This window comes from Neolamprologus brichardi, chromosome 18 (genome assembly GCF_056152115.1).
Source record: "Neolamprologus brichardi isolate AB-2024 chromosome 18, ASM5615211v1, whole genome shotgun sequence".
Taxonomy (NCBI): Eukaryota; Metazoa; Chordata; class Actinopteri; order Cichliformes; family Cichlidae; genus Neolamprologus; species Neolamprologus brichardi.
The window spans coordinates 29,668,054-29,695,137 of record NC_142121.1 but is presented as its reverse complement, the minus strand read 5'-3'; the positions used below and the strand labels follow the sequence as shown (position 1 = coordinate 29,695,137).

The following is a 27,084-nucleotide window of genomic DNA, read 5'->3' as shown; positions in this document are numbered from 1 at the left end:
TACATAAACCATATCCTCGAGCTGTCAACCGTATCTCAACTGCCTGAGCTCATATCAGTAATACCACATTTCATCGCTCCCAGCACATAATCACAGAGCACAGATCCCTGTTGTAATGTATTGCCGTTTTTGTGTTTGAGCGAGACTTTTCCGAGCTGCTCGAAAACAGTTTCCGGGAGACAAGAAACCATAAAACACGGGGCAAAGTTTGTGAGCCAAATCTTTTATTTACACCGAAGCTTGAATCCCACAGAGAGAGAGAGACCGGTGGCGAGCCAGACATGTCGCACACTTTCCAGATAAGTTGTTTTTACAGAGGACTGTTGTTTTTACAGAGTGCAAAAAAGAGGAGGAAAACAAAAAAAGCATGATCTGTGAAACACAATCAGTTGGTTTAAAGGTAGTGTTCACATATGTTTTAGCAACTTTTTTATACAAGTACTAATATTGCAAAGTCATAGAAGGCTCCCAAATATAAAGGCTGTGAGTGATTAGGAGGGGCGGCGGGAAGTTGAAGTGAAGCGCGTCAATTTTAAGCCCGATCTCAGTTCCCTTTTGAGTTCATTGGCCTTTAAAAGAAATCAGGTAATGTTGATCGATCCTTTCAACAGATCATTTTAATTAATCGAACATATATCGCAGAGAAGAGGCCATATGTAGTTTGCTTGGGTGATGGTGGGAATGCTTGGCTCTTAGTGACAAACACGAAGAAGAGGCGAAGCAGTGGCCAGCCATGCAGGCTGCAGGGCGGCGACGACGAATCCCGCTGTAGCTCAGGTGGACAGATGTCAAGAAAGATGATGAACTGAGGTGGGGGAGGGGGAGTGATGGAGAAGTAGGGGATGCTCAGAACTTCTTATACTCTGAATCATCGGGCGGTTTCACTTCCACTTTCTTGTTGGCTACATCTCCCCAGTTGGTGGTCAGGACCGTTCCAGCTGACTCCATCTGCACAAAGAGGAGAAGTCACAGGTTTTCAGTAGCAGTTATGCAACACTTTCTCTCTGCTAGTGAGCCTCAGGTAAGTCCACCGCAGCAGAGCTGAAGTACAAGGTGACTGGTAGCCGTTTAACTTTTCATTGTCCTGATGTTTCATAACAAGAACTCGTGTTTAAGATGTTTAAGCTAAATCGCAGAAATGACAACTGATCACACCGAAGCACCGCTGGCTTCAGGCTGTATGCTGGAAATGACAGTAAATACTTTTTTCTCCAGCATCATGAGATCATATCGTTAATGAATGCCCATCCGCGCCTTCATCCATCAACATTTGGCTGCAATCATACACACTTCCTTCATTACACTTTAATACACGCTCATTAACGAGACAATCTGTTCCTGCTGCATCAATCAACCCAGTGTGTGTGTGTGTGTGTTCACTCAATATAATGAGAATTGTGTAAATAATTACTGATGGAGCTTTGCATTTTCATAGCACCGCTAAAGCTTTAACTAAAGAAAATGAGAGCATTTTTTAAAATCTGGAACTTATTCTGATAATTGTTGCTGCAATTAGACGTTTGTGTAAGTCTGTGGGTTGCTGTCAATTAGGCATGCTAGAAAACTAACAGTCAACAACAAAAGTTTATTTGAGAAGCCAAAAGTCAAATTTATAATTGTCTTGGTCAGTTCCAATTAATGATTTTGCTTTTTTGGGGGGCCAAACATCTGACCTGCCAATTACAATTTTGGGCCATTGTCTTTCCAAAACCTAACAGAGCTGAGCGAGTCTATACACGGACTGGAGGGACCAATGTGGTAGATCACTGGCTTTCTTTAAAAACAGAAACAATACCCCAGTAATGCCAAATGATCGGTTGAGGATCTACAGCAACAACTGAAATATTCAACTTATTTTTTTTTCTTCAAAAGACCTGATGTGTTATTTGCTAACTGGCCAACTTTACATCTAGTCTGGGTTAGTTAAGCCGTCCCAGAGCTGTCAGCTAGCATAAACTCTTAATTTCCTTCAACTGCTTCCAGAGACCAGAGCTCTGTGTTGTTGTCGGTCAGTGGAAAGTGTTTAAAATAACTTTTTTTAATTAAAAGAAAGAAAAGTGCAAAAAAAAGAAATGTTTTTCTGTTCTCTTCATGACTTCAATTCTGATTCAAAATAATAAATTATCATTAAATTATGCAAATAACAGCACACATTAAAACAGGTTTTTACTTGTATTAATGTGTGCAAACGTAACACAGCTAACAGATCGGATCGATGAGAAGTGTAACGTGAGACGTGGGCTGCTCAGGTTACAAAGATTAAACTTATTGACCTCTGTTATGCGGTGAGGAAGGAAAATTAAACCTTTCCTTTTAGAACTGAGAAGAGATCGTTTTTGCGAACGAGCACGTGTACGACTGTTTTCAGTGTGAAACATGCGTAACGCAAGTTAAACATAATACTCACAAAGGACTTGTTCATGGCTCGTTTGACCTCGTCTGAACCATCCGAGTAGATCTGCTGGAAGAGCTTGTTGAGTGCCGCGTCTCCCTCCACCTGCTCATTTTTCTCCTCCTCGTTTATCTCCACCACCAACTTGTCCCACTTGCAGGTGTAGTGGGACGATGTGGGGTACTGGTCTGATGAAGAAAGACCGCAGAGTTATTGAGCAGAAATCTTTCAATTCCATCAGAGCCCAAAATAAAAAGAGCTCACTGCTTTTGTGAAAACACTTCAAATGTTCATTAACATTTTTAATTAAACACGCTGACTTTTATCATCCAATCACAGCGCACAGACTCAACTGTCAGCTCCTAACCAATTTCACTCTCCTTGCCACCGAATCGTCCGACTTAGATGGCGAAGAATCCCATTGTGATTTGATTTCTATATTTTTCTGGATGCGATACACCCACCATAATCCCAACAAGAGATGGCGGGATGGGGGGGAGAGCAGGAAATGTAATCCAGACGCAGATTTACATAAATACAGCAGCAAAATGCACAGCAGACAGATTCAGGCCAAGTGTGGACAAACTGAGATGCCGTGCCATAAAAATAAAATATCAAATATGATGTTTAAATGAAACCGCAGTCCAATTTAAAAGCGAGCGCTAATAAACAAGATGTCCTAGAGAATGAGCTGGAGGGGGAAAAAACAACATAGTTTGGCTCCCCACTTAACTTTTACTCCCCTTCAAACACACACTTACATAAGTAATTAATCCTGTCAGTAATAGGAATGTGTGGGTTAAAATACTGAGTCATATTCCGCTGTCATACCTTTCCCTCTCACTGCCTACTTTCGCCGTCAGACTAATGAAAGACTCCAGCAGGGCTCGACTGCCCACTCTCATTTTAGTGCAGAACAGACAAACACAGGAGCTTATATTGATCTTTGCAGAGAGAGGGAGAAATAAGAAGGGAGAAAAGGAGAGAGACAGGAGAACAGTCTGGTGGTGGTGGTGAGAGGTGGGGTGGAAGAGGGCAAATGTCGAAGCTGCAGACTGACTTGGATTGAAGTGTTTGACGCTGGACTCGTGTCCTTCTCCCTCCAGCTTCTCCCATCTGACGGCTTCCGTCTTCTTCATCTTGATCTCCACCTGACGGAGGAGAAGAGGAGGAAGACACGAGAGGAGAAAAAGGGGAGTTAACGATTCTTAAAAAGAAGCAAAAAGAAAGGGAAAAAAAAATGTTGTCTTTGGTGCGTAGCACAAAAATAACTCTTCCACTAAAGTGGCAGCTTAAAAGTTCAGGACATCAGATCATTATTGAGGCCGGAGAGACCGGCTCGTTCAGAGCCGCCGTCAACTTTGTGTGTGTGTGTGTGAGCGGGAGAGAGAGACACATCAGGGATGTGCGGGGGCACAGCTCAATCTCAAACCTCACTGACAGACATACTGCACTAACGAGATGCCTGTCAGCCAGAGGGGCCAGTGTGAGAGACGGAGCGTGAGGGGGAGGAGGGCGGGAGATCCTAATTCCACACAGCAGCATCTGATCCGAATCATTACACCGGGAGAACATGGTAGAGGAAGAAAACAATGAGGGGAGAGAGGACATGGACACATGCTTTTAACACTGAGCCACACTGACAGGGCACATAGCAGCAAGACACGCGAGCAGCAGCTCCACGCGTCCCCCCGCCTCCTACAAACCTTCCACACACACACACAGAGTCCACTTTCACCCATTAATGGTGCGTGTGTTTGATATGTGTGCATGTGAAAGACAGAGCTGGTGATGTCGGCGCAATTAAGGAACATTTCTGCTCTGCTAGGCGATGTGATTATTCATTTATGAGGGTGCCAAGAGAGGAGGTTAGGGACGGGGAGGCAGGGAGGCTGACTGACACAGACTGAGGTGTGAGCGAGGGGAGCAGATTGAGGGAAATGAGACAGTATGACCGCTGCTAGCTTCTCCGCCGAGGTGATGAGCTAGTGCGAGTGGCTTTACACTGATAGATCGCTTTGGTGTGTGTCAGCGCTTTCTGCTCCACAAAGGGCCTCGTGCACACGGCGAGGCATCTGTGCAGTGTCCGAAATTAACTTTTGGGCTCAGCTGCAAAGGGCTGAACAGCTTAAAAAAAAACAAACAAACCCAAAAACACAAGGTGTCCCCTGACAATACAGGTTACTGCTGGAATAATTCATTGCCGTTTTAAGCAGACCAGCCGGATTGTGCGAAAAGGGAGAATTCTTAATTTCTAGTACACCGTCTACTCACCCCCAGGTACTCGCACACACACAAAAGCTGGCATGCTTCAAAAGAAGTGCCTGTCAGAAAGTTTCTAAGAATTAAAAAGAGGCTCGCATCCCACAATTTCTTTTGGGAAAAAATGTCAATTTAATATTGACGCACAATTCAAGCGCCGATTCTGTTTTGTTGCTTTCTTCACTTTTTGTCACTGCAAAGAATTGCAACAGTTTGAACATCTTCCAAGCGAAGTGAGGCAGCCTGAGAACGTGCATTGTTTTCGGCATATGCAAATTCCTCATTGTGTCTCGCCCCTCATCTCGCGCATGTTACGCAACCATCTGTGGAGCAGCTTAATCCTCGGGTTGGCATGTAACTCTTAATCAACTTATCAGTAGGAACATGAAGAGCTGTGCTGGGAGATATCTGATTCTCACAAAAATCACAGCCGCTGTGATGCTGTGTGAAATAGAAAATAAAGACAGAATGAAGGCATTTGGTAATTATTTAAAAGCCAGAGTTTAATTAAAAACCGCACACAGAAAACATCTTAAAAGATCAAAAATGAGAAACTGTGTCATATTTTGAATTGTCTGCTGCCTTAATAATACATGTAAAATGTATTTTGTCATTGCATTGCTTAAATAAGCAAGACCTCCACAGAAAAGGACTTTCAACGTGGCTCCACACGTTTGAGCCAACACGCAGTTTTTGAATTTTTGCTTCTGTGCACCAATCACAGACTTTCAGCTTTAACAAATAAAGGGACTGTCATCAATTTTCTGAGCATCCAAAAAGGTTTGCTTTTAGAAAGCATAGCTACAGTTATCCAGTGTGCATTTTTGTTTAAAAACTTCAATTTAGCGAGCTTCACTTCCAACACCGAGCGGAAACTTCACGCACTGTAAAAGCTGGATGATGTACTCATCAAATTAGCTTGTGTTCTAGATCATTCTCGGGTGGAGAACCGTGAACTTTCCCTCCACACTGCAACACTAAAGCATGCTGAGTGCTACAGCTTTTCGTCTGCAAAAGGCTGCGCACACACACACACACACACACACGCGCACACACACACACACACACACACACACACACACACACACATCAGCTCCAGTTCACTGGAAATGCAGTAATTTAAGATCTACCAGTCATACATAATTTCCTCAAAAACACGAACAGATGGCCAAATTGCAACGTAAAGAATTTTTAAATGATCCCGGAGACGTTTCTACGGTTATTTGTTGAAGCTTGCCGATCAGTTAGGTTTTGCAAAAGCTCCCCACGGCATATTAAACACTTGTTTCTGACAGATCCACCTGCAGTCTGGGGCGTAGATGCCTTTTGAGCTCCGTTCGTGGTCTCGTGATGCTTTGAAGACTCGCGCACATCAGACCGTTAGTTCAAATCACCAATAACTGGTGTTCAGCCCGACACCGCTTTTGTAGCAGCACTAGTGACTCAAAACAACTTGTAGTCTATTTAGAGACGTCTTCATTTTTTTTAAAAATCATGTGATGTTTTTTGTGCAATCCAATGAAGGAGCGGTGTCAAAAATAAAGTAATCAAATTCTATCTGTCATTAAATTAGAAACCTATAAAGTTCTAAGTTTTCCTAAACAACAGTGAAAGCGAAGCATCAAAGGCTGAGAGAATTAAATGTATTAACTTGGAATTACCAGACATAATATTTTTGTAGCGATGTGCATCGAATTGACACTGTGTGTGTTTCTGTGTGTGCTCCTAGGACATACAACATTAATCTGCTGCCACATCTGCGTTTCCTAGCTTTTAAGGGACATGGCAGGCCAGGCGCAGTGTGTGTGTTTCTCTGTGTGTGTTTCTGTGTGTATGACAGGCTCGTAAAGGGATGTGACAGCAGAGCCACAATCAGGGGCCACCACCCACAGGACCCCAGAGGCTGGACTATACAATCCTGTGCTACACAGACGCACACATGCTATTTACAGAGGGGCACTGAGGTCCCATGTCGCTTGTCACATGTGTTTGTAGCCATCGTCGCTCCCCCCCCTTCCTGCCAGGGGGCCGGCATCTTCTCCCTCTTTTCCCCCCAGATGCCTGCGGATTTTGAAACAAGCTCGGCTAAAAAGGACACAAATGAAATACACATAAACGTTCTTCGACGTTGACAGGCGTGCAAATTAAAGAGGGGAGACGCCACTTTAGCCGTTCGCCCAAAAGAGATGAGTTTCGAGCTGAACGAAGGAGCGAGCGCTCGTTCCGATACCGCTCGGCGTGTTTGCGTGCACGCCCACGTGTGCGCGTCAGCCGTCTGTTCTGATCAAACACACTGGTGTGTAATTGGCTCCCCGTTGTCGCGGTGACCCCTGCGGTTGGAATGTTTGCCGTGATGGAGGACAGGACGAGGTCGCACTGACGATAATGTGCTAGAGATGACACGCGTGCACACGTGCACACTTCAAATAGTTCCTTTAAATGGCACAAGTGTGTTGAAAGATTACTGTTCAGCCTCTGTCACTGTACCAGAGTGAGTGAGAGTGTGTGTGTGTGTGTGTGTGTGTGTACGCGTGCACACCCAGCTTAGCTTCCCCCTGCTAAGTTGTCTTTAAAGACAGCGGGGAGATGAAGCGTAAACACTGTGGAGCACAGAGTGCAGGGCAGCCTGTTACAGACACAGACCGACCAACATTGGTTGTGAGTCAACAGCTCTGAGGTTTTTTTTCTTCTTTTTTTAAACGCTCATTAGGGATGCATGCCAATCTGGAGAAACTTGATTTGCTGATGCCGTTGTTCATTTGAATGTTTTTATCCCCCCAGTGGCTTCCTGGCTTCAAAAGACGAAACGGCTCCAAAATATTTAAATGAGACATGCATCGAGAAAGCTGCTCAGTATTTCAGGGGGTTTCTCACGCTGTCATGCGCATGGGCTCGCACACATCCAGTTTATAAAGAGTTAGGAGTTCGTATGCCATTTTAAACGTTTGAATCGCCAATGAGGGCTTATACTGTTGGAGTGATGTGTGCATGGGGAAGGGGGCCGTGTGTGCCCGAGGAGCCTACTGGACCAGGGAACAGTTGGGTCTTTGTGGGACAGGAGGAAGGTTTGAGAACACCCTCTCTTGTTATCCTGAAGGGCGGTGTTTGTGTTTCTATCCGCACGCACACACACACACACACACGGAGAGAACGACAGAAGGTGTGTTTGTCTGTGAGAGAGCCATAAAGAAATTAGCAAAAGAAAAAGGAGGTAAATGAGGATAAAGGGAAAAAAGGCCTAAAAGTAAAAAAAAAAGACAGACTCCCTCTCCACCCACTGTTACTAAGACCATCTTCAGCTGCGGTGTCTCTAAGACTGAGCCCTTGTTTAAGCTGCAACCCACGTGCACCTCTGGTATGCAGTGTCTGCTGTTGCCATGGAAAAGTGAGAAAGCAAGTAAGAGGAAATGTGGCTTTTTTTTTTTTGAAAGGGGGCAGTTTCTGTGCAGGTCAGCTTCTATTCGACACAGTGGAGCCAGTGGATATAATGCTCACAATACAGACATCACATATATAGAGAGACATACAGGTTATGCGGTGCTCCATTTCTATGCTTTTTCCTTCTTTGACACCATACAGTATGTAATTCCAGCACCCACTGTCGTCTACTGCCCTTTCATTCCCCCTGTGGCCTTGCTGCAAAGTAAACTTAAATAACTCCCCTCATTGCTTTCAGGTGCGCTGTGGCTCAGCTTGCTTAAAGATTTTTGAGATGTTTATATAATACTATATCTTGTGAGACAAACCTTTTTTTGATTCGTTTTTGCTAGTGAGATATATATATATTTATATACAAGTATTGATCTAACAGACAAAACAGGCTTAATTCGATCAATCAACTGGGGGCTGAAGAAATGAGATGTGTGCATCAAGTTGATCTGTTTAAAAGATTCACTTGAACACATTAGAAGACGCCGTATATGCTGGAGAACGTCTCCAAGCCTCCTCCACAAGATACCTGGATGCTCACAGCACTCTGTGCTATACGCTGATCAGGCATAACATTATGACCACTGACAGCTCAAGTGAATAACACAGATTATCTCTTCATCGTGGCACCTGCTAGTTATGGGCTATATTAGGGAGTAAGTGAGCATTTAATAGTCAGAGTTGATGTGTTAGGAAAAATGGGTGAGGGTGAGGATTTGACAGAGTTTGAGACAAACTGACGCTGGTCAGACGCCTGGGTCAGAGCGTCTCTTGAATATTTCACACTTTCCGAACATTACTTATAACATTGCCGATCTAATTCTGAGTTGCTCCTTTTCCAGTGATTTTGTTTCAGTTTGTTTGCTGGGATTTATTTTTTGTTTTTCTTTTGCTGGGCTTCTAAAATGGAAAATTTGTCACTGTAGTTGTGCCACTTATACCAGAATTGCTTTGCAGCTTACTCCTGTTCACAGAGAACTGGATTATACATCATGGGAGTGAGGTAGGTTCATCTCAACAGGTGACACCTTTTTACCAGGTTAGGGATGCACCGATACCGATACTGGTATCGGGGCCGATACTGTAAAATGTGTGTGTACTCATACTCGTAAAATTTAACTGATACCATAAACCGATACCAACTTATTTCATTAGTCAGAGGGTGGCTTGTCATTTCTGTTGTAGTTTTTTTTAGATTGGCCACTAGGGGGCCAATTATTATTTTATTTATTTTATAATTTTTTATATTTTATTATTTATTTAATAATAATTATTTTGTTTGTTTGTTTACAATATAGACACTCTGCAATCATTTAAAAGTTTATTTTATTCGCAAACCTAATTTGTATTTATTTTATTCCAAACAGAAGTGTTTATTTATTATTCTGAAAGCTCGAGACAGTGCCAATAGTTCAGTGATATTTTGTAAAATTACAATGTGGAGACTCTGCAATAATTTAACAGAAGTGCTTATTTTTCACTTGAAATTTTTTTTGTAGTCATTTTTATTAAGATTTTATTTTTTATTGGCAGGGAATATAATAAAACCTGTCTTCCAATTAATTGTATTTGTGTGTGTGTGTGTGTGTGTGTGGTAGAAGTATAGTTTTTTGTACTCTGTATCGGCAAGTACTCAGATCCAAGTATCGGTATCGTATCGGTTTGAAAAAATTGGTATCGTTGCATCCCTATACCAGGTAAAGTCCGACTTTTACCTTCTTGGGTGTACATAGATCACAGACGTTCCAATCCTACACTTGGATCGGCTATCTGTCCGACGCTGGACCAAAAAGCAATATCAGATATTCTAAGAACAAGCTGATGTGTTCAGTGCGCCGGTTTTTAAACAGCCGAGCTAACACAGCATCGAGGAAGCTAACAGCACAGGGTTTAAAAGTGTGGATGCATTTCGCGCCTGCAATGCAAATAGTTTCTTTGTTTTCCTTTTCTCTTTGAACAGGACAAAAAAATGTTTATTTTCTTCTTATTTATTTTTCATCTTGTTTATTGTCGATGTGTTTTCATCAACTTGATTAATATTTCATTTTACCTTTCTGTTGTGGGCTTCACTGCACGAGTGTATGTGAGAGCAGGAAAGTGAGTCTAGCACACCCATAAATGACTCACTAAAAGTATAGACGCATCACCAAGGTCACAGACTTGATTTTCATTAGAGAAGGTCTTAAAAAGCAGGCTTTTTAAGAACGCAAACTCCATTTAAGAAAAGGCTGTTAAATGAAAGACATCTTAACGCAGGTTTACACGTCTCTTAGCGTTCACTTTGTTCAGGTCATGCAATTTGCAACAGACATGTTTGCGTGCAAAATCCTCAAAGTTAGCTGACGCAGCTAAACATAGCACAGAGGCAAGACTGCAAGACCTGAGCAAAGCCCAGTAATTTGCATCAAACAAACAAGAGGCGGGGTTGTTGTGGAGTATGTTCATCAAGCCTGAATGCAAACTTAATGATAATTGTATTTGGGGGAAGAAAAAAACAATAAATCACAACACGCTTCATCAGTGCTGTTCTGTCTGCTGATAAGACATTTATATAACGCCGATGAGTAGACTCATCTTTAGTATTCTAATCATCTGCATAAATACCATTTTCATTCCATCGCTCTCTGCTTCTGTAGGTGGCTTCGGTACATTTTGTTCATCTCTTTTTCATTTCCCATAAAGGTCAGCTACCTGCAGATGGAATACTTCGGAAGATTATAATTTTACCAACTATAAGCGATAAACTTTTTCTCCATGTCGAGTCTAACTTTGGTAAGTAAACGATGAGAGTCCTTTCAATATCAAGTATTTACCCACTTTTCAAATATGTAAGACTCACACGTTAAATCTAAAAGTCAGGAAAACTGATCTCTGAGTTTGAGAAACTCAACTCTGGCTGGGTAAAAAAAACAAACTGTTAAGGTTCAATATTCAGCCCAGAAACTTGTATAGTTCTATAATTTCTTTAGTATAAATTACATTCTGAGGTAGGGCTGTTCGATATAACGATACATATCGGATGACAATATAAAAACGTCTATCGTTTCATTTTACGCTATCGTTTGTTTCGTGGTGTCGCAAAATAAACTGTTTACGGCAATATTTTTTCATGGTTTTGATGGTCACTGTAGTGGCTATATTAATTTCTTAAAGTTCTCTCTTTCTCTTATATTTAATATAACCACACTACAGACGGACAAGCGCCTGTTTTTATGCGTCATCGTTAGCAACAACGACGGTAACACCATTGCGTGTCTGCTTGTTTATGTTCCACATAAACCTTTCACAATAAAGCTCAAGATCCTGTTGAGACTTTTCAAAATAAACTGAATCACATGAAAGAGCAGCTTATTTACGGATGAGAAGTAAAAAACAGCCGTCAGGTGCTAAAAAATAAACCTTAGACTCAAACGTTAATGCCGTGTAATAAATACTCACAAAGAAAACGGCAGCTGTTACAACTTATGTCTAAAAATGTATAGTTTCATGCATCGGTTAAAACACTCGACTCCAGCTACATGACGCGCAGCTGGAAACACTTCCCGCAAGTTGAGCTGCCCGAGATTCACGGAATTTACAAAAATGTTACATTTTTGTGATTTATATCGTTTTCGGACGATAGAATTCTTATATTGGGATATAAGATTTTGGTCATATCGCACAGCCCTATTCTGAGAAGCTGATTTCTTTAAACCAAATGACTTGAAACAGGCAGCATCTACAGATGCTTCTTAAACAAGAGTCAAGAGAAAAGAGCAAAGCTTGATGGAGTTCTGTATTGACAAGACCGGAATGATCAATGCCCTAAAAAAAACAAAACAAAAAAAACAAAACAAATCCCCTCCTTAATGATGAAGAAAAAAAAAACACAACCAACCAATCAAAACAAGTCACACAGAAGGCTGTCTTTTGATCTGCAGGCTAAAGCCTGACAGGGGTCTAAACCCTGAATCAGCACACACTCAGCCAGCACACTCATTAACCCACATCTTCTATAATATACACTAATTAGTCTATAGTAAAAAGTGCCCTTCCTACTCATTAGGTCCATAATCACCTTAAAAAGGGTTGAGGAACTCTGCGCGTACAGCCGTGTGTGTAGGAGTGAGGATTTGTGCATATGTGTGAATCTCCTGTTAGCTGCACAGATGAACTGCAGGAGCCGCACTGTATACAGCCAGAGTGGATTTTCTCATTTCTGCTCCAGCTGCAGTGAGCTTTACCAGCATTAAGGAATTATAGGTAGCGACAGTCTACTTTATACTGCTTTAAATCACTAGAGAGATTAAGATGTTGATCTCAGAGTGGTAACCAAAGTAATGATCGGTCACAATTTCACTAAGCTGCTTAAACTCGCATTAGCACGCTTTTCCACGTTGCCTTTTTACTGCCATCTGACACCCGCCTCATTATCTTTTCTTTTTAATAAAGAAAAGTCTGAATCCACAGAAACCAACACGCCATCCGATGCATCTGCACTTCAGAGCAGTAACAACATTTCTACAGCGTGCAGCATTACTACGTCCTATTCCCTTTACAGCGGCATAAAACGCATCCCCCGACATGTTTGATAGTCTGCTGCTTTATTGTTGAGAGGAACTATTGGCGTGGCAGGGATAAACACAGTGCTCCCAATGATTCCGAGTAAAATTCAATGACTTTTCGTTGACTTTCAAAAACTCAACGGAAGTGTTTCTATGACCTAAATATGTTATTTCTTCCTCGTTTGTTTGTGTTTTTGCTACTAAATAAAATTGTAAAGTGGCACACAGACTTGTTTTCTGCCAAAGCCGAGTCTGCTGTGTACAGAAAGCATCTCAAAGTATTTCCTGAATTCTCCGTGGCTTGAATACACCTTTTTAAAACTTCAAAAAGATTCCAGAAATGACCTGGCAATGATAAACTGTATTCTGGCAAGCACATCATCACCCCGTATGAGGCCATTTATCATCTCAGCTGTTTGAGCGTTGGTCAGACGGGGTCAGTGTGACCCCAGACTGGACAAAAAGCGAGCAGAATACACACGTCTCAATATTTCAAAGTACATTTTACAGAACAATGGACCGTTAACACAACTGCAGGTCTGATTCGTGTGGTCTGGTTCTGCTTCATGAATCGGTCTTGATTTAAAAAAAAGAACATTTAAAAAGTCTTTTAAACCTGTCAAAACACTAAAATCATGCTCGATGTAACTATGCACAGCTGCTACTGTTAAAAACAATGGTGGGAATTTTAAGTGTTTCCCCCACAAAGATGATATTTGACCCTTGACGACTGTTCTCGAACCCTTAATGACGGGTTTTGCCACCTCATTAAATTTCAACAAAGACGTGGTTTGTTGACCATCGGGTTTTCCCAAGGGTAGCCCTAGTTAGAGATCACCCTCACCAAATTCTGATCACACGCAATCATTATGTTCTGAAGTCAGGCTTGAAATGTGGCAGAAACCACTCAGGGGGTAAATCTGTTTGTATTTTCCAAACTTAGTAGGTGTCCAAGGGGGAAACAGTTAAAGATTTTTTTACAGCACATTAACTCCGCTAGCTAAAGTTAAAATGATACCTTAGTGGTGAGGATCTTGAAGCTGCTCTGTTGGGGGACAACAGGGTGCAGGAGGTGGAGGTTGAGGTTGTAGTTATCCCCTGATGGCAGCTGTATTGTGGCAGACATCTGAAGGCATCACACACAAAAGATATAAGTTATTTCCCCTTATATACTGGCATTAGCTTTGGTAGTAAACAATTTGTGAAATATACAAATATGATATGGTTTTAAAGGTAGGACCATGTCCACGAAGTATAAATAATAAATAAATATGGAACCATCTGCAAGTTGGAATTGTTGCATCAGTATACAGATTTTATGGCACAGTGATCCTTAGAAAAAAGAGATAAGGAGGGAGGGGGGGGGGGGGGGGGGGGGGGTCGAAGGTGTCAGAGTGTCCATGAGAATGATCATCTGATGTGGCTGGTGTGACGGCCAGTAGTATCCTCAACCTGTCCCCCTGAGCCACACAGTGACCAGTGACGAGGGGGCATCAGACAGCTCCTAACGGCCTGTCACTCACTCGGGCAGGGTAGGTGGGCGGCTTGTTGTTTTAGAGGGACAGGGCTTCAGCTACGGCCCAAACCCTCACACTTCTAACATGCTCATCACTTGGCAAATGTGACACTCATGCAGTCTTGTACTTTCGAATCAACAGCACACTGCCCCAGCAGTGTATTCAACTCTAATCTGCAACCTAACGCTTCACTAAAAGTGGACTTTTCTGATTTTGGACCCATAATGAATGAGGAAAAAAAGAAAAAAAAATAGTTCACTGGGGATAAAAGCTTCGAAAGTTAGCTCAAGTTGCTTTTGGGGAATTCCACAAAACTATCAAAGCCTTAATATTCATTTCAAGTTGAATTCCTGCGCTGTCTGTAAGTATACAGCTTCTGCAAACGCAGTCACCAGGGAAAATAAATGGAACCGCCGCCTTTCATCTTTAATTTCTTTTGTATATACTGACCTAGTAAAAAATATATGAACTTATCTGTAGTTTGCACCACGGTAGGAGCTTAACAAGTGACTGTGTGATTCGAAGCGAGTGAACAATTTCTTTTGAAATGGGGTAAATTCAGTTTGTTATTCTATTAGGAAAGACAAAGCTGTTCCCTGGGGTGCCCCACAGTTACCCCTCGGAGAGAGGGAAAGAAGGCAAAAGGCAGAAAAGAAAAGAGTAAGAAAGAGTAAGAAAGGGAGGTTGTCCCTAGAGGGTTCTGCAGCTGATCCTAGATCAGTTATGCCTTCCATCTATAGACAATTAGGAGGTTGGAGAAGCTGGGGAGGGTAAATTGTTCTTAGATCTGTACTTTGGGGGCAATGTTAACAAGGCACCACTGGAGGCATAGTTGGGTCCATGGGGAGTGTGTGTGTGTGTGTGTGAGACCCATCTAATGGGCCCCCCTGAGGAAACACCCAAGAGCTAACCCATCTCTGCTCCACACACCGAGCAAACAGAGACTCAACACAGCATTCAAGTGTGTGTTTATACCTCCTTTTCCATGAAGCTGACATGCACGCCATCCTTGGGCACATTTTTCACCATCACTGTGACAATGACTTGCGATTCTGTTTGGTACCAGTCGTGCCTGAAAGACAAACGATTAAAAACACAAGAATTAACGGCACAGGAAGACTTATTTGAATTTGACCCCTTAATCCACTTATTGCGACAAAAATGGAGATTTCATGCATAATAATAATTTTAAAAAGCAGCCATCCTCATTAACATATATTTTCTGTGTACATGGGATTTACATTTTTATAAAGAAAGGGGCTGCTTTGAAGCACTGAGGCTCAGTTGAATATTAACTCTGTATAATAAATAAACAGCAATACCAGATAGGGCGTATTTACATTTGTGCACTTACTTCACAGGTGGAGCCGCTGGTGTCTGCTGGGTCATTCAGCCCACGACACGAGATGACAATTAGAGAGGAGGACGTGGTGGGAAAGCAAATGGATGAGACAGAAAAGCACAGGAATGAGGAGGGGGGTGAAAAAAAAGCCATAACAACAACAAAAAAAGCTTAGTATGGTGTCCTTGTTTGAAGCCAAAGCGTGGACAAAGCCGTGCTGATGCTGAGAGCAACAATGCCCCCAGGTGGCCTCAAAGAGAAACTCACCGTGTTGACGTTGTTGTTTTGTGTCTTATCTGTAGGGGAAAAAAAGGAAAAAGGTGGGCTTTCAGCTCGAAACATTTAATACACCCATAACTGGCTTCACTGATCTCTGTTAAAACATGACTATTAGATTACTGGATAAGAGCAGAGGTTCCAGCGCCAATTTTAAATGTATCTATAGGGGAATAACGGACAATAGGCACAACACAACATAAACAGACACACAAATACACTCTCTGAGCCTCTCCACCAGTTTGTTTACTGGTCCAGCCACGCCCATTAAAAGCCCTGTGAGCCTGAGCGAGCCCAAACACCGTTTACCAGCATGCTGTCATACATTATTCACAGACTTCATTACATAGATAGATGAGATGATAGGAGGCGTGTTAATGTTGTCTTAATGAGGTCGAGCTTGAAGTGACAAGGGAGGGGGGGCTGCTTGTGTGCGACTGTGTGTTCTGATGCATGCGGGGTGCCACATGTGATGGAACAACCAGGTGCTGTGTGTGTGTGTTTGCTCGCAGTAAACACAGTCACCAGGAAAAACTAGGGAGATAAAAAAAGAGGCTGTTCCCGGTGTGAGCAGTAAGAGTGTGTGTGTGTGTATGCTGTCTGCAAGCCGGCTTATCAAGGAGGCTGGGTCTCATCGGGGGCTTTCAAACATCAGTAACGTTAACTCTGATGAATCATGCGCTCCTGGGAGTACGTATGCACGCGGGTGTGAAGCGTGTTTGTCAAAACTCATGCTCTTGTTTACTTGAGATGATCCAGAGGGCCCAGGCATCAGCAGCAAACAGAAACACACCACGCAGACATGGCATGCATCTTTTATTGGACTAAGCAGCTCAGCCTCCACCACTGTGAGCGCATACTGTAGATCCATGGACGTGTGCGTGCTCATTTGTTTGATCAGATGGGCTGATCTGCTCCCTGACTGTGCCATTTAGCTGCGCGTTTGATGGCAGGCAGTAAATAGGATATACTGCACAAGTTAAAGTTTGCAAGTCTGAAGCTTGTTTGAACTAAAAGTACCCCAGGCAATTTTGTTTACTTACATTTAGGGTGTTACAACACAGATCCCCCCCCACACACATACACACATCTTCAGATGCATTATTACTGGTCAAAGTTCCATAAAACTACAGTGTTGTGCAAAAGTCTTAAGCCCCCTATAATTTCTTTATATTTTGCTACAAATAGGTCCAGTCATTCACTGAAACGTGGAAACCTTCACTGAAAAAGGCAGCTTTATTCTTCAGCGCAGCCTGAACTCGTTTTTTTTGTTTTGTTTTGTTTGGCATTTCTGTAAGTCAGTAATGTTGAGGTTTGGGCTCTGCGGAGGCCAATCCATGACTGACAGTGCTCCACTGTGTGTTTTTCTATCCAGCCATGCTTTTACTGCATTGACAGTGTGTCATGCTATACAATGAAGCTGTTGTCAATCAAATGCTTTCCAGATGTTACCGCATGAGGGCTCAACATCCAATAGTAATTTTCTGTGTTCATAATTCTATGAATATTAAGCAGATTTCCAGATATTCAACATGACTGCAGTTGCGCAGCACTGACTGCTGTACATACCGACAATGATTTGAATCAAAAATTCTAATCAGTCCCCCAGAGCACCGATTTCCACATCTCTCAGGTCCTGTGTCAGGTCCTTTCCTATTTCTTCGGAACAGCACATTTTAATACTTTTTATCTTATCTGTTTTTGGTCAAACACACAAAACACACTGTGCACACGATGACAAGTTTTCTGACAACAGCTCTTCAGGATTCACCTTGTTAGTGTGAAAATGTCAGACTGTGTTATCATTGGCATTTTCTGAAGATTCAACTAAAAAAATGGAAATTAAATGTGAGTCCTAATGGCAAAGTGCCTACCAGTGTTGGTCAAGTTACTTGAAAAACAGTAATCAGTAACTAATTACTGATTACGTCCCCAAAAAAGTAATCCCGTTACTTTACTGATTACTTATTTTCAAAAGTAATTAATTACTTAGTTACTTTTTAAAAACACGATTTACAACCTGAATAGGTGATAAAGCGATAGATCTTTCAGCCCAAGTCTACCTTTTCTGCATAATCCATCATACACAATGTAATCAAATGGAAAAGTCTTTTTTTTTAAACTTGTTTTATCAGTTTTAATCTTTTAACTTTATGCATCAAGCAAAAATTAAATTATATGCACCATTCTCTGACTTGAAGAAATTAGTTTAACATTTAAACCTATTTTAAACCTATAATCAGATTACAGTAACGCGTTACAAGTAACGCTTTACTGCCCATCTCTGGTGCCTACAGACAATTAAAAAAACTTGCAGTGACCAGTGCTACCCCTCGGCCTCTTAGAAGATGCACCTATAATATCAATTTGAAAATCCTATATTGCCTCGTTCTCGAGTTATCGTGTTCACAATCTTGGGTGCTCATGCCACCCGCCCACCGGGGTGACGACAAACACCATCAGCCTTTTTTGGCTGTGGGGTTAAAATTGCTCTTTGCCAAGTTGTCTGTTATGTGTAGATATGTCACTGCTTCATCCCTTGATTTAGATGCATTTTGCATGTGTAAAAGCTTCACTGGTCAAGTGTTAGCTTGAAAGAATAAAACCTGATTCTTCTGAAAATTGTTAGGTACAAGGAGTGGACTGAAAATGAGTGAAAAGTAGCCAATGTCCAAAGAGAAACTTTGAAAGACTTTCATAAAGCCTGATGAGCTATTGCAAACAATGGCTGGATCAAGACTTTTGCACAGTACAGAGGAAGCTACTTACTTTCCATCATCTCCTCACACCGCTTGATCCAGACCTCAAAGGTTTTGTCAGAATCTGCAAAAAAAAGAATAAACACTCTTACATGTTTAACACTAAGTAAACACTGCAACACAAAAAGTCATTACAAAAACACATAACTGCATCAGTAGCTGGTTACTCAAGTCTCAAGTGCTTTAAAGAGGACATGAAACAACACATACAAAGGCTAATTTATATCACAGTCCTCATTCATAAAGTGCTTTACAAAACTGAACATTACAGCTAACAGGTGAACTTTCCCGATCACTTTTGTGCTATCCGCCCTTGGTGCTGTATGTAACAAGGTTATTATCGTTAACGAAAACTAACGAAATAACGAAAACTAGAAGTGAAAAAACATTTTTGTTAACGGAAATAAAAATAAAAACAAAAAAGGGAAAACTAACTAAAGCTATAATGAGTGTTCACAAAACTAACTAAAATTAACTGAATTTATAGCAAAAATGTGTTTAGTTTTCATTGATGTGTGCGTGTCATACAAGAGTCAAGGGTGAAAATGAAGTTTAGTTTACAGATTTTTTTTCTTGCTGTCTAATTATGCCAGCAGGTGGCAGTACGTTAGTCGAGTCGTCTGTGTTGCTACTCCGTCCACGCGCAGAATCATGTCAGGAAAAGTCGGGAGCCAGAGTCCAATTTGGGATTACTTTGAATATGTAGTGGAAAGAGACAAATTATGAGGGACATTTCTAAAGGGAAAAAAATCCCACAAACCTTAAAGTGCACTTGAAAAGCTCACAAGAAGGCTAACCTAGCTTACCTTGAGAAGGTAAGGGAGCACACTCAACCCTCATCCCCAGAAAACAGAAGCTAACCCCAGGCAAGGCAGCGTGATGCATCCCGAGACAACAGGACGGGGATATCTACACAACTGTGTGAGTCAATTACCTTCAAAAAGTTTATCAATTCACTTGAACCAAAATTACAAACACCCAGTGCTGCGAGAGTTAATAGTCTCATTGGGGCCAAGATATACATTTTATAGTTGCCTGGTATCAATGGTTGTTCATCTGCCTTTATTTATTTATTTATTTAAAGAACCCATAGGTGGGAATGTGAGTTGTCTGTCTCTGCGTGTTAGCCCTGCGACAGACAGGCGAGCTGTCCAGGGTGCAGTATGGTAGCTGGAATAGCAACATACCCAAGGATGAGCAGAATGACTGATATGATGAAACTGGGATTTTTGTTACACTTAATTGTTGCAAACACAACTAAAACTATAACTGAAACTAATCAAAACTAAACTGAAACTAAGGATTTTCAAAAAAAATAAAAACTAAACTAAACTAGCAAACAATTGGTAAAAACTAATTAAAACTGATATAAAATTGAAAATCTGAAGTCAAAACTAAATAAAAATAAAAACTAATGAAAATTGCAAAACTATTAAAACCCTGGTATGTAATCCCTTAAAATGATTTTTATTGTTAGTGTCCTTATTTTCCTCTGAGCCATCAATTCCGTCACCTGTTAGTTAACATAAACTAAGTCTATTAGCCGCACCAAACCAACCACGTGACGTAACGTTTCGTACTGACTGAAGATGGCGCTACACGTGTTCTCAAAACTTTAAGCACTTATTTCTTAAATCCAGCTTCACAGACAGAGTTACATCTATGTCCGTTTTTGAGGGCAGGGCTCCGTGAGTTAAAGTAGCCTTTATATGTGTAGCATTTCATGTCCCCTTGAAGTAAAGGCCAGTCAAGGTTGAAGGTATTCATTTCAAGGCATTTCATCTAAATCAGGAAATCACTCATAATCTGACTTGGTAAGCAGATGTCCAAAAACACTGTACATGCCCGAAGAAGGTGTGGGGAAAATAAAGTTCTTGCATCACAGCAATGTTTGTTTGTTTTTTGTTTGTTTTTAACTGTGCATTATTTTAAGTCTTTCTTCATCTCCCAGTGATTTACTTCTAAAAACAAATTCACTAACTGCTCCTTGAAGACACTTGGGCAACTTGCCAAACTGCCACTAAAGCCCTAATCAGTCAATGCTCCATAATTTCACCTGTGAGAAGCACAATGACAACTTGTACTGCAAGGAAATATTTGTGTACAATGTGCTTATCAAACACTACTGAAGCCTAACTAACATTAATGCTTTAGTATCATTTTATACACACTATGCAGGCCAGCTATAGTTAACTGACTGTATGCTGGAGAAGTTTAATTTTTCTGGAACATTCCTTCCCATGTAAAGACTTTACTTGCGTGGGGTGACCAGCTAAATCAATAGTGGCCAACTGGCGACTGAGTTTAGCATAATTTAATTTTTTTTTCATATGAAGTCCAACTGAAGGCATCGAGTTCATTCATAAAATGAGAGACAGCTAAATATATAGTCCTGTTATACATTTGTCACCAAGTACTGGGAAAATACTTGTAAAATAATGTGCAGCCGATCCAATTCCCAAAATGTTCAAGCACTCTTTTGGAACAGTGTTAGTGGGATTATTGCAATACTGGAATTTGGAAAAAAAAAAAAAATACACCACAACTCTGAGGACATGTTAGATTTAGATTTAAAAAAGACAAACCTGAGAAGGCCACAACGTGACATTGAAGTACACTTGCTTTAAGACTTCTAAAGGAGCATCCAAACAGAAAATGTTTGGCCTGCGAAGTATGCCTTGTAGCTGACGTTTGGTCACTAGCAGTCATTCCAGGTACTGGTCGTCAAGGTAACCCCTAAATATATTACTAATCTGTCATATGTCCATCAACGGTATCCTTTGTTATTCAGTCTGTTGCCTTAAAGTTGAGAATAGTTTAACACAGGACAAGCCACCTCATGTTGCCAGCAGTTATTTCACCAGCCATGGCTTTAAGTTACTGAATGTCACTGACAGTCTGTGGTCTGTGTAGTCACCTCCTGTATGTACACCTCTTTAAGATGGTGTATTGGTCTAGAAGCCCCTGAGACTGAAAAAATAAAAAAAGAAGAAGAAAAAAAAAGCCCAGTACTGTGTGTTAAGGACAACCATCAGATGCCATTCACAGCACGAATACAGTTCTCATGGTGGGTTTTCATTTGATTTACTGTGTTGGGCAAGCACAGGTGATACGACTGCAATGCCTGTTAATGCTAATGGTTTCCAACTATTCCACTGCTCTCCATGTGGTAACGACTAGAGGTGGGGGAAAAAATCGATACTGTGTAGTATCGTGATATTTTGTTTGCTAATAATGTATCGATACAGGGACAGCAGAAATCGATATTTTGTTACAAACAATTTTTTTGTGGACTGGAACATGCTCTGACTTCAGAGCATGTTGATCCTTTTTCTGAGCAAGAATCCTGACATTCCTTCACTGTCCAAATGTGTTTAACTTTTTTTTTGGCAGCAATAAACATGACAGTTTACTTATTTTAATTTAAGACATGTTTTATTTTAATTAAGTTTAAAACTTTTTTATTTGATGTACAATTATATTTTGTTTTAATTTACTTTCAAATTCTTCACTTGCTGAAGGGGCTGCATAGTTTTCATAAATTGCATAGTTCAGAATAGCTATAATTGTACCAGATGGTTGCATTCAGTTAAGTTGGACTAGACTGTAATACAAACCGTTCAGTTTGTCAACAATAAAACTGAAATGAGAGAAAGACTGAGTGTGAGACTTTGATATTAGATAAAAATGAATATTGATAAAGTTTACCTTTATGTACAGAATCTGAATATCGCAAAATATTTTTAAAAATTGCAATAATATCGTATCGTGAGTTGTATGGTGATTCCCATCTCTAGTAACGACATGCAAAGATTTGGAGCAATGCATCTGCAAATATGTTGAACTACCCAAGCACCAACTACACACATGTGAAGAACACACAGGCTGTTCTAATGTAAGAACTGAATGGAGAACGGGGAGTTTGACCACATCAGTGAATTACAGTCTACATCCAAGTCTACTCAGACTTGACCATTTGAATACAGAATGTCATCACTTTGTTATTTTATCTGTATGAAACTGTCACAGTTTCATAACTGTCTGTCACAAACCGCAAAATAATTCTGCTGTTATGGTAAGATTACAGTAACCTTGACCTCAGATGAACAAAAACTATGCAGTTCATCCATAAGACCAAGTGAACATCTGTGCCAAATACAAGGACAGAAAAAAAAAAAAGGTTTGTTCTCCAGAATGTGACGCATGGATGTAAGATGTCCAAAAACATAATGCCTTTGGCTAAGATGGTCATCACTGTGTAAGTCATAAAAAAAAAAAAAGCCCTAAAGATAAGGCCCAAAACTTAGCCATGAAAACAATGAGGAGAGCAAAGTGGACAGGACACTGCTGCGAACAGTGGTTGGTACACAGTGGAATTAAGGAACCTGCACTTGAGGCCAAAATGAGCTGCACTCACCGTCCAGTTGGTGTCCCTGAGTGAAGGCTGCATGCGCTGACTCATAGTTGTTCAGGTGATATTCGGCTATTCTGCAGTTGGGCAAGAAAAACATGCCACATGAACTTAGATCAGACAATCTTGGAAAAATAAACGCAGCTTTATCTGACAAACAACATCTGTATGATTTACCGTGTTAAAGCAAAATGTTTTGGTAGGTTTTGTGTGTTTCCGACAATTCTTACATTGCAAGGCGTAAAACGTTAAGTTTTACATAATGCAACCACACCAAATTTATATTGTGACCACATAATAAGAACTATAAAGAAAAAAATATATATAGTTACAAATTGCTTACAAAACATGATAAATATATAAAAACAAAGAGGTAACAAATCAAAACAAGGCATAAAATCTGAACATGCTGTGTGAATAACAGGTGAATAAACACAACAAAAAGAAATAATAAAGGGGCAGTAAAAATAGATTTACTGAGAAAAGTATGGAGCAGTGATTTCAAAGTACTGAGATTGCTATGGTAACAGAAAACACTCAAACACCTATGTAATGAGGGTATTGTGGGAACAGTTAGAATGGTCTGACCCGACAAACGCAGCCAGTCGCTCAATTAATACCAACCAACTAAATCTACAGTGCAGGTAGGATGAGCCCATGCAAGGTTTTAAAGTAACAACAAATACAACTTTAATAAAAGCTTCACATCAGCTCAACTTTGAATCACTTTGTCTTGTCTCTGTGAATTTGTTTTGAATGAGATGAAGGCGGGTGACTGAATTTTGTCGGAGACCCGAGTAGAGTGGATTACAATAGTTCAAACGTGATGAGACGAAGGCCAGGATGACTCCTCCGAGGCCCGCTTGACATAAAAAATGTGAAAAAGCATGACAGTACGACCTTGGTGATTTGTGTGTCAAAACAAAGCTTTAACCGAAGTTTGTTTGATGGACGAGGACAGGTTTTCAAAATTTTCCTTTAAGTTAGAGGTCAGGTTTGGGGTGTGGGGGGAGCACTGAACAAAAGGCCTTCAGAATTGAAATCACTGAGCTGAAAGACGTTTTGTGACATCCGTCAGATAACATCAGAAACATGAGCCATACACAGCATTGACAAGATGAGATGAACCATCTTGTCAATAAAGTTGGCTGTGCGTTTGTGTCAGAAGGGATAATTTTTTAATCAATTAAACTATATGTTTTAATTATTATTTTTGTTAATTTACCTTTTTTTTTTTTAAGTGGTGAGATGAACATATCAAACGGTGAATGAAGTGCAGTCTAAACTGAGCTAAACATCTGCATGCCAGGGTGGACCCCTGTGGGTTAGGTTGATTATTCTGAATAGGCCATGGATGTGAGGAAGGCCCACAGTGTTTTTTAAGCTTTTCTTGTAGTGTAAAGTATATTTGTACATTGCTTATAAAACTAACCACTAGGGATGCACCGATACCGATATCGGCCTCGATACCACATTTTCTAAAGTACTCGTACTCGTTAAAAGTCCCCCGATACCGAGGACCGATACCACGGTCTGAGACCTGTCTATGTTTGAGCAGCATGTAAGGGGTTAATCACAGGCACCGAGTGCCCGCCCCTAGGCCCCGGCTGCAGCTCAGAACGGGGAGAAGGCGAGGCGAGACATATCAGCCCTGTGGAACTATTTCAAAGTGAACAAGACGCGAAAACAAAGGCGGACTGCAAATTGTGCTCAGCGAAATTGTCCAGAGGAGGCTCAAAAGGTAGCGCATTTAACACAAGCACCTAAAATCCCAACACGACAACGAGTACAAAGAGTTTACCCACGCTTATTTACCCATGCTTATTAGCACAGAGGAGCATAGCCGATGCTATAGCAGTGGGACGGAAAATAGTTGGACATTTTAAACATTCCGCCTTAGCCTACTCCCGCCTCGAGGACATTCAGGGACAGCTCAACCAGCCAATAAAGAGACTGCAGCAGGACGTACAGACGCGCTGGAACAGCATGTATTACATGTGATAGGTTTGTAGCAAAACCTAACAACATGCTCCAGTCCCTCATTGAGCAAAAGCAAGTGCTGGGCGTGTCCGAGCATGAACTCCCTGACTATCTCACCGCTCACCAATGGGCTCTTATGGAGATGGCTGTTGCCATCCTCGCCCCCTTTGAGGAACTAACTAAAAAATTGAGCAGCTACGACGCACTAGCCTCTGATGTCATCCCAGCTGTGACTCTGCTAGTGAGACTTCTAAACAGAGAAACAGACGAACAAATTTAAAATTAAATTTTTTTTTTTTTTTTAATTATTTATTCTGTAATATGTTGCATACAACATGCTTTTCATTTTAAATAAATGTTCTTAATTCCAAACCAGTCCCTTTTTTTTGTTAAATTATAGGACTAAAGCTGTTACCTGCAAATTTAAATCATGTTTTTATTAAGTACTCGGTATCGGCGAGTACTGAAATGCAAGTACTCGTACTCGTTTCCAAAAAAGTGGTATCGGTGCATCCCTACTAACCACACCTGCGAGCACTATTTGGGGATTGTCCTCACTTGCCATTTTGCCCCTTTTAGTAAATTTGACCCTATGAGTGGTCAGTCAGGCTAGAAAACTGCTATGTAAAGGCGTGCATTTCACAGTCCATACCCTGTGCGCATGAAAGCAAGGGACAGGCTGGGTTTTAGCTGTTGTGCTTTCTTGGCGTCATCAGCAGCACCTGTGGACACAAAACAAAAATAAAAAAATTACTATGTTTCTTTATGCAGTGCATATATCCAGGCTGAGTCACATGCAATGTAAAAGCTCAAAAGCTAAACAACAGGTATTTGTAATGCTCACATAATGTTCATGCACTTCATAATGCATCAAAAATGCTATTAGTGTGGTGTGTTTCCACATGTGCTGTGCAGACTTACAGCTGTAGTTCTTGAGCAGTATGTGGGCATAGGCACGCTGACAAAACCACTCAGCTTTGTCTGAGTCTCCTTGTAAGGCCTCGTTAAGCTCCTGAAAATAATAACGAGGTTGCTATTATTGTATAAAGGGCTTAAAATCGTGTTTTCAACTTCAAGAAATGTGGCAGGAAAGAAACTTCTAGAAAATGCTTAAATCGAAAGTAGCGCTGTTATGCATCTGCAACTTTCACTTTCGCAGTCGGATATCGTTATAGAACAAGCAGTTCTCCGTAAATCTATTTGAATCTGTGTTATTCCTGCAAACCAAACTGTAATGATTTTCATAATACTGTCCCGGTCAGTCACATAAATAACCGCAGATTCACTAGTGGCTTTTAAAACAGCAGAAATAAACTTCACTGGTTTAGTCTGTTCACAATTGACACCAACTTCATGTCAGGATGACAGGGCTAGTATCCAGCAAGCAGACTATTTCGAGCTAACGTTATGTAGTAATACCTCCTCACGCATGAGACATATTTAATTCTTAATGGTATTAAAGAAACAGGTGACCGTTTGATATGATAACGAAGCGATTCTGGGATTACTTTTATTCATAACTAAATAGGGCTAGCAAACATGTTGGCTAACTTCGCTAGCTTGTTGGTAATATCATTAACACAAACACCACGGGTATTACTCAATTTCCTTTCTAGAGTAAGTCGACTGAATTTAACGTTAAATGGACATCTTGCAAGAGCCACCGTACATCACACAAACTTGTTTGTGGCTAACTGAGGCTAATGTTTTACCTGCAGAGCTTTCTGTGGATCTTCGTCAATGAAGCTATCGGGGAAGCTGCTAAAAGCAACAAAAAAGCAAGTTAGCGTTAAATAACTGAAAGAAAAGAAATGTCTGCTGCTATAAGAACAGTTCATTAATAGATTTAGATGAACTTACCGTTCGGTTGCCATCTGCTTCTGTGGATGTGCACTGTTTCTGGAGTGACAGGAAAGTTCTAGATGTGGAGACTACGAGAAACGTGATAGCGGTAACAGTTACAGCTCAAACACAGCAGAGAGCCTGTCAACATCCGGCTGCGCACAGCTCATACTGCCTCTACTCCCCCTAACGGCCCGGAGGAGTTATTGCAAAACAGCGATAACTTTTTTTTGTTTGTTTTTTTGTTTTTTGCTTTTTTAAGGAGACGATTTTCTGGACAGCGAATTAGGCGGCAGATCTGTCGTTATAAACGTTTAAATTGAAACTGGG

At 41.0% G+C, this 27,084-nt stretch overlaps 1 protein-coding gene across 2 annotated transcripts; it reads right to left on the bottom strand.

The window, feature by feature from the left end:
• Positions 1-203: 203 nt before the first annotated feature.
• Positions 204-26,899, bottom strand: sugt1 (SGT1 homolog, MIS12 kinetochore complex assembly cochaperone). 2 transcript variants are annotated; one of them, XM_087831936.1, is made up of 13 exons: positions 26,773-26,899; positions 26,625-26,673; positions 25,834-25,924; positions 25,565-25,634; positions 22,939-23,009; positions 18,532-18,585; positions 15,754-15,782; positions 15,499-15,521; positions 15,120-15,216; positions 13,646-13,753; positions 3,453-3,543; positions 2,408-2,580; positions 204-948 (listed from the first exon to the last, which is right to left on the bottom strand). In XM_087831936.1, the coding sequence occupies exons 1-13, from the start codon at positions 26,784-26,786 to the stop codon at positions 847-849; spliced, it is 972 nt and encodes a 323-aa protein (XP_087688062.1). In that variant the 5' UTR covers positions 26,787-26,899; the 3' UTR covers positions 204-846. The 2 variants fall into 2 exon arrangements, with proteins under 2 accessions (XP_087688062.1, XP_087688063.1); XM_087831937.1 differs by having other exon boundaries at positions 26,625-26,670.
• Positions 26,900-27,084: the final 185 nt, after the last annotated feature.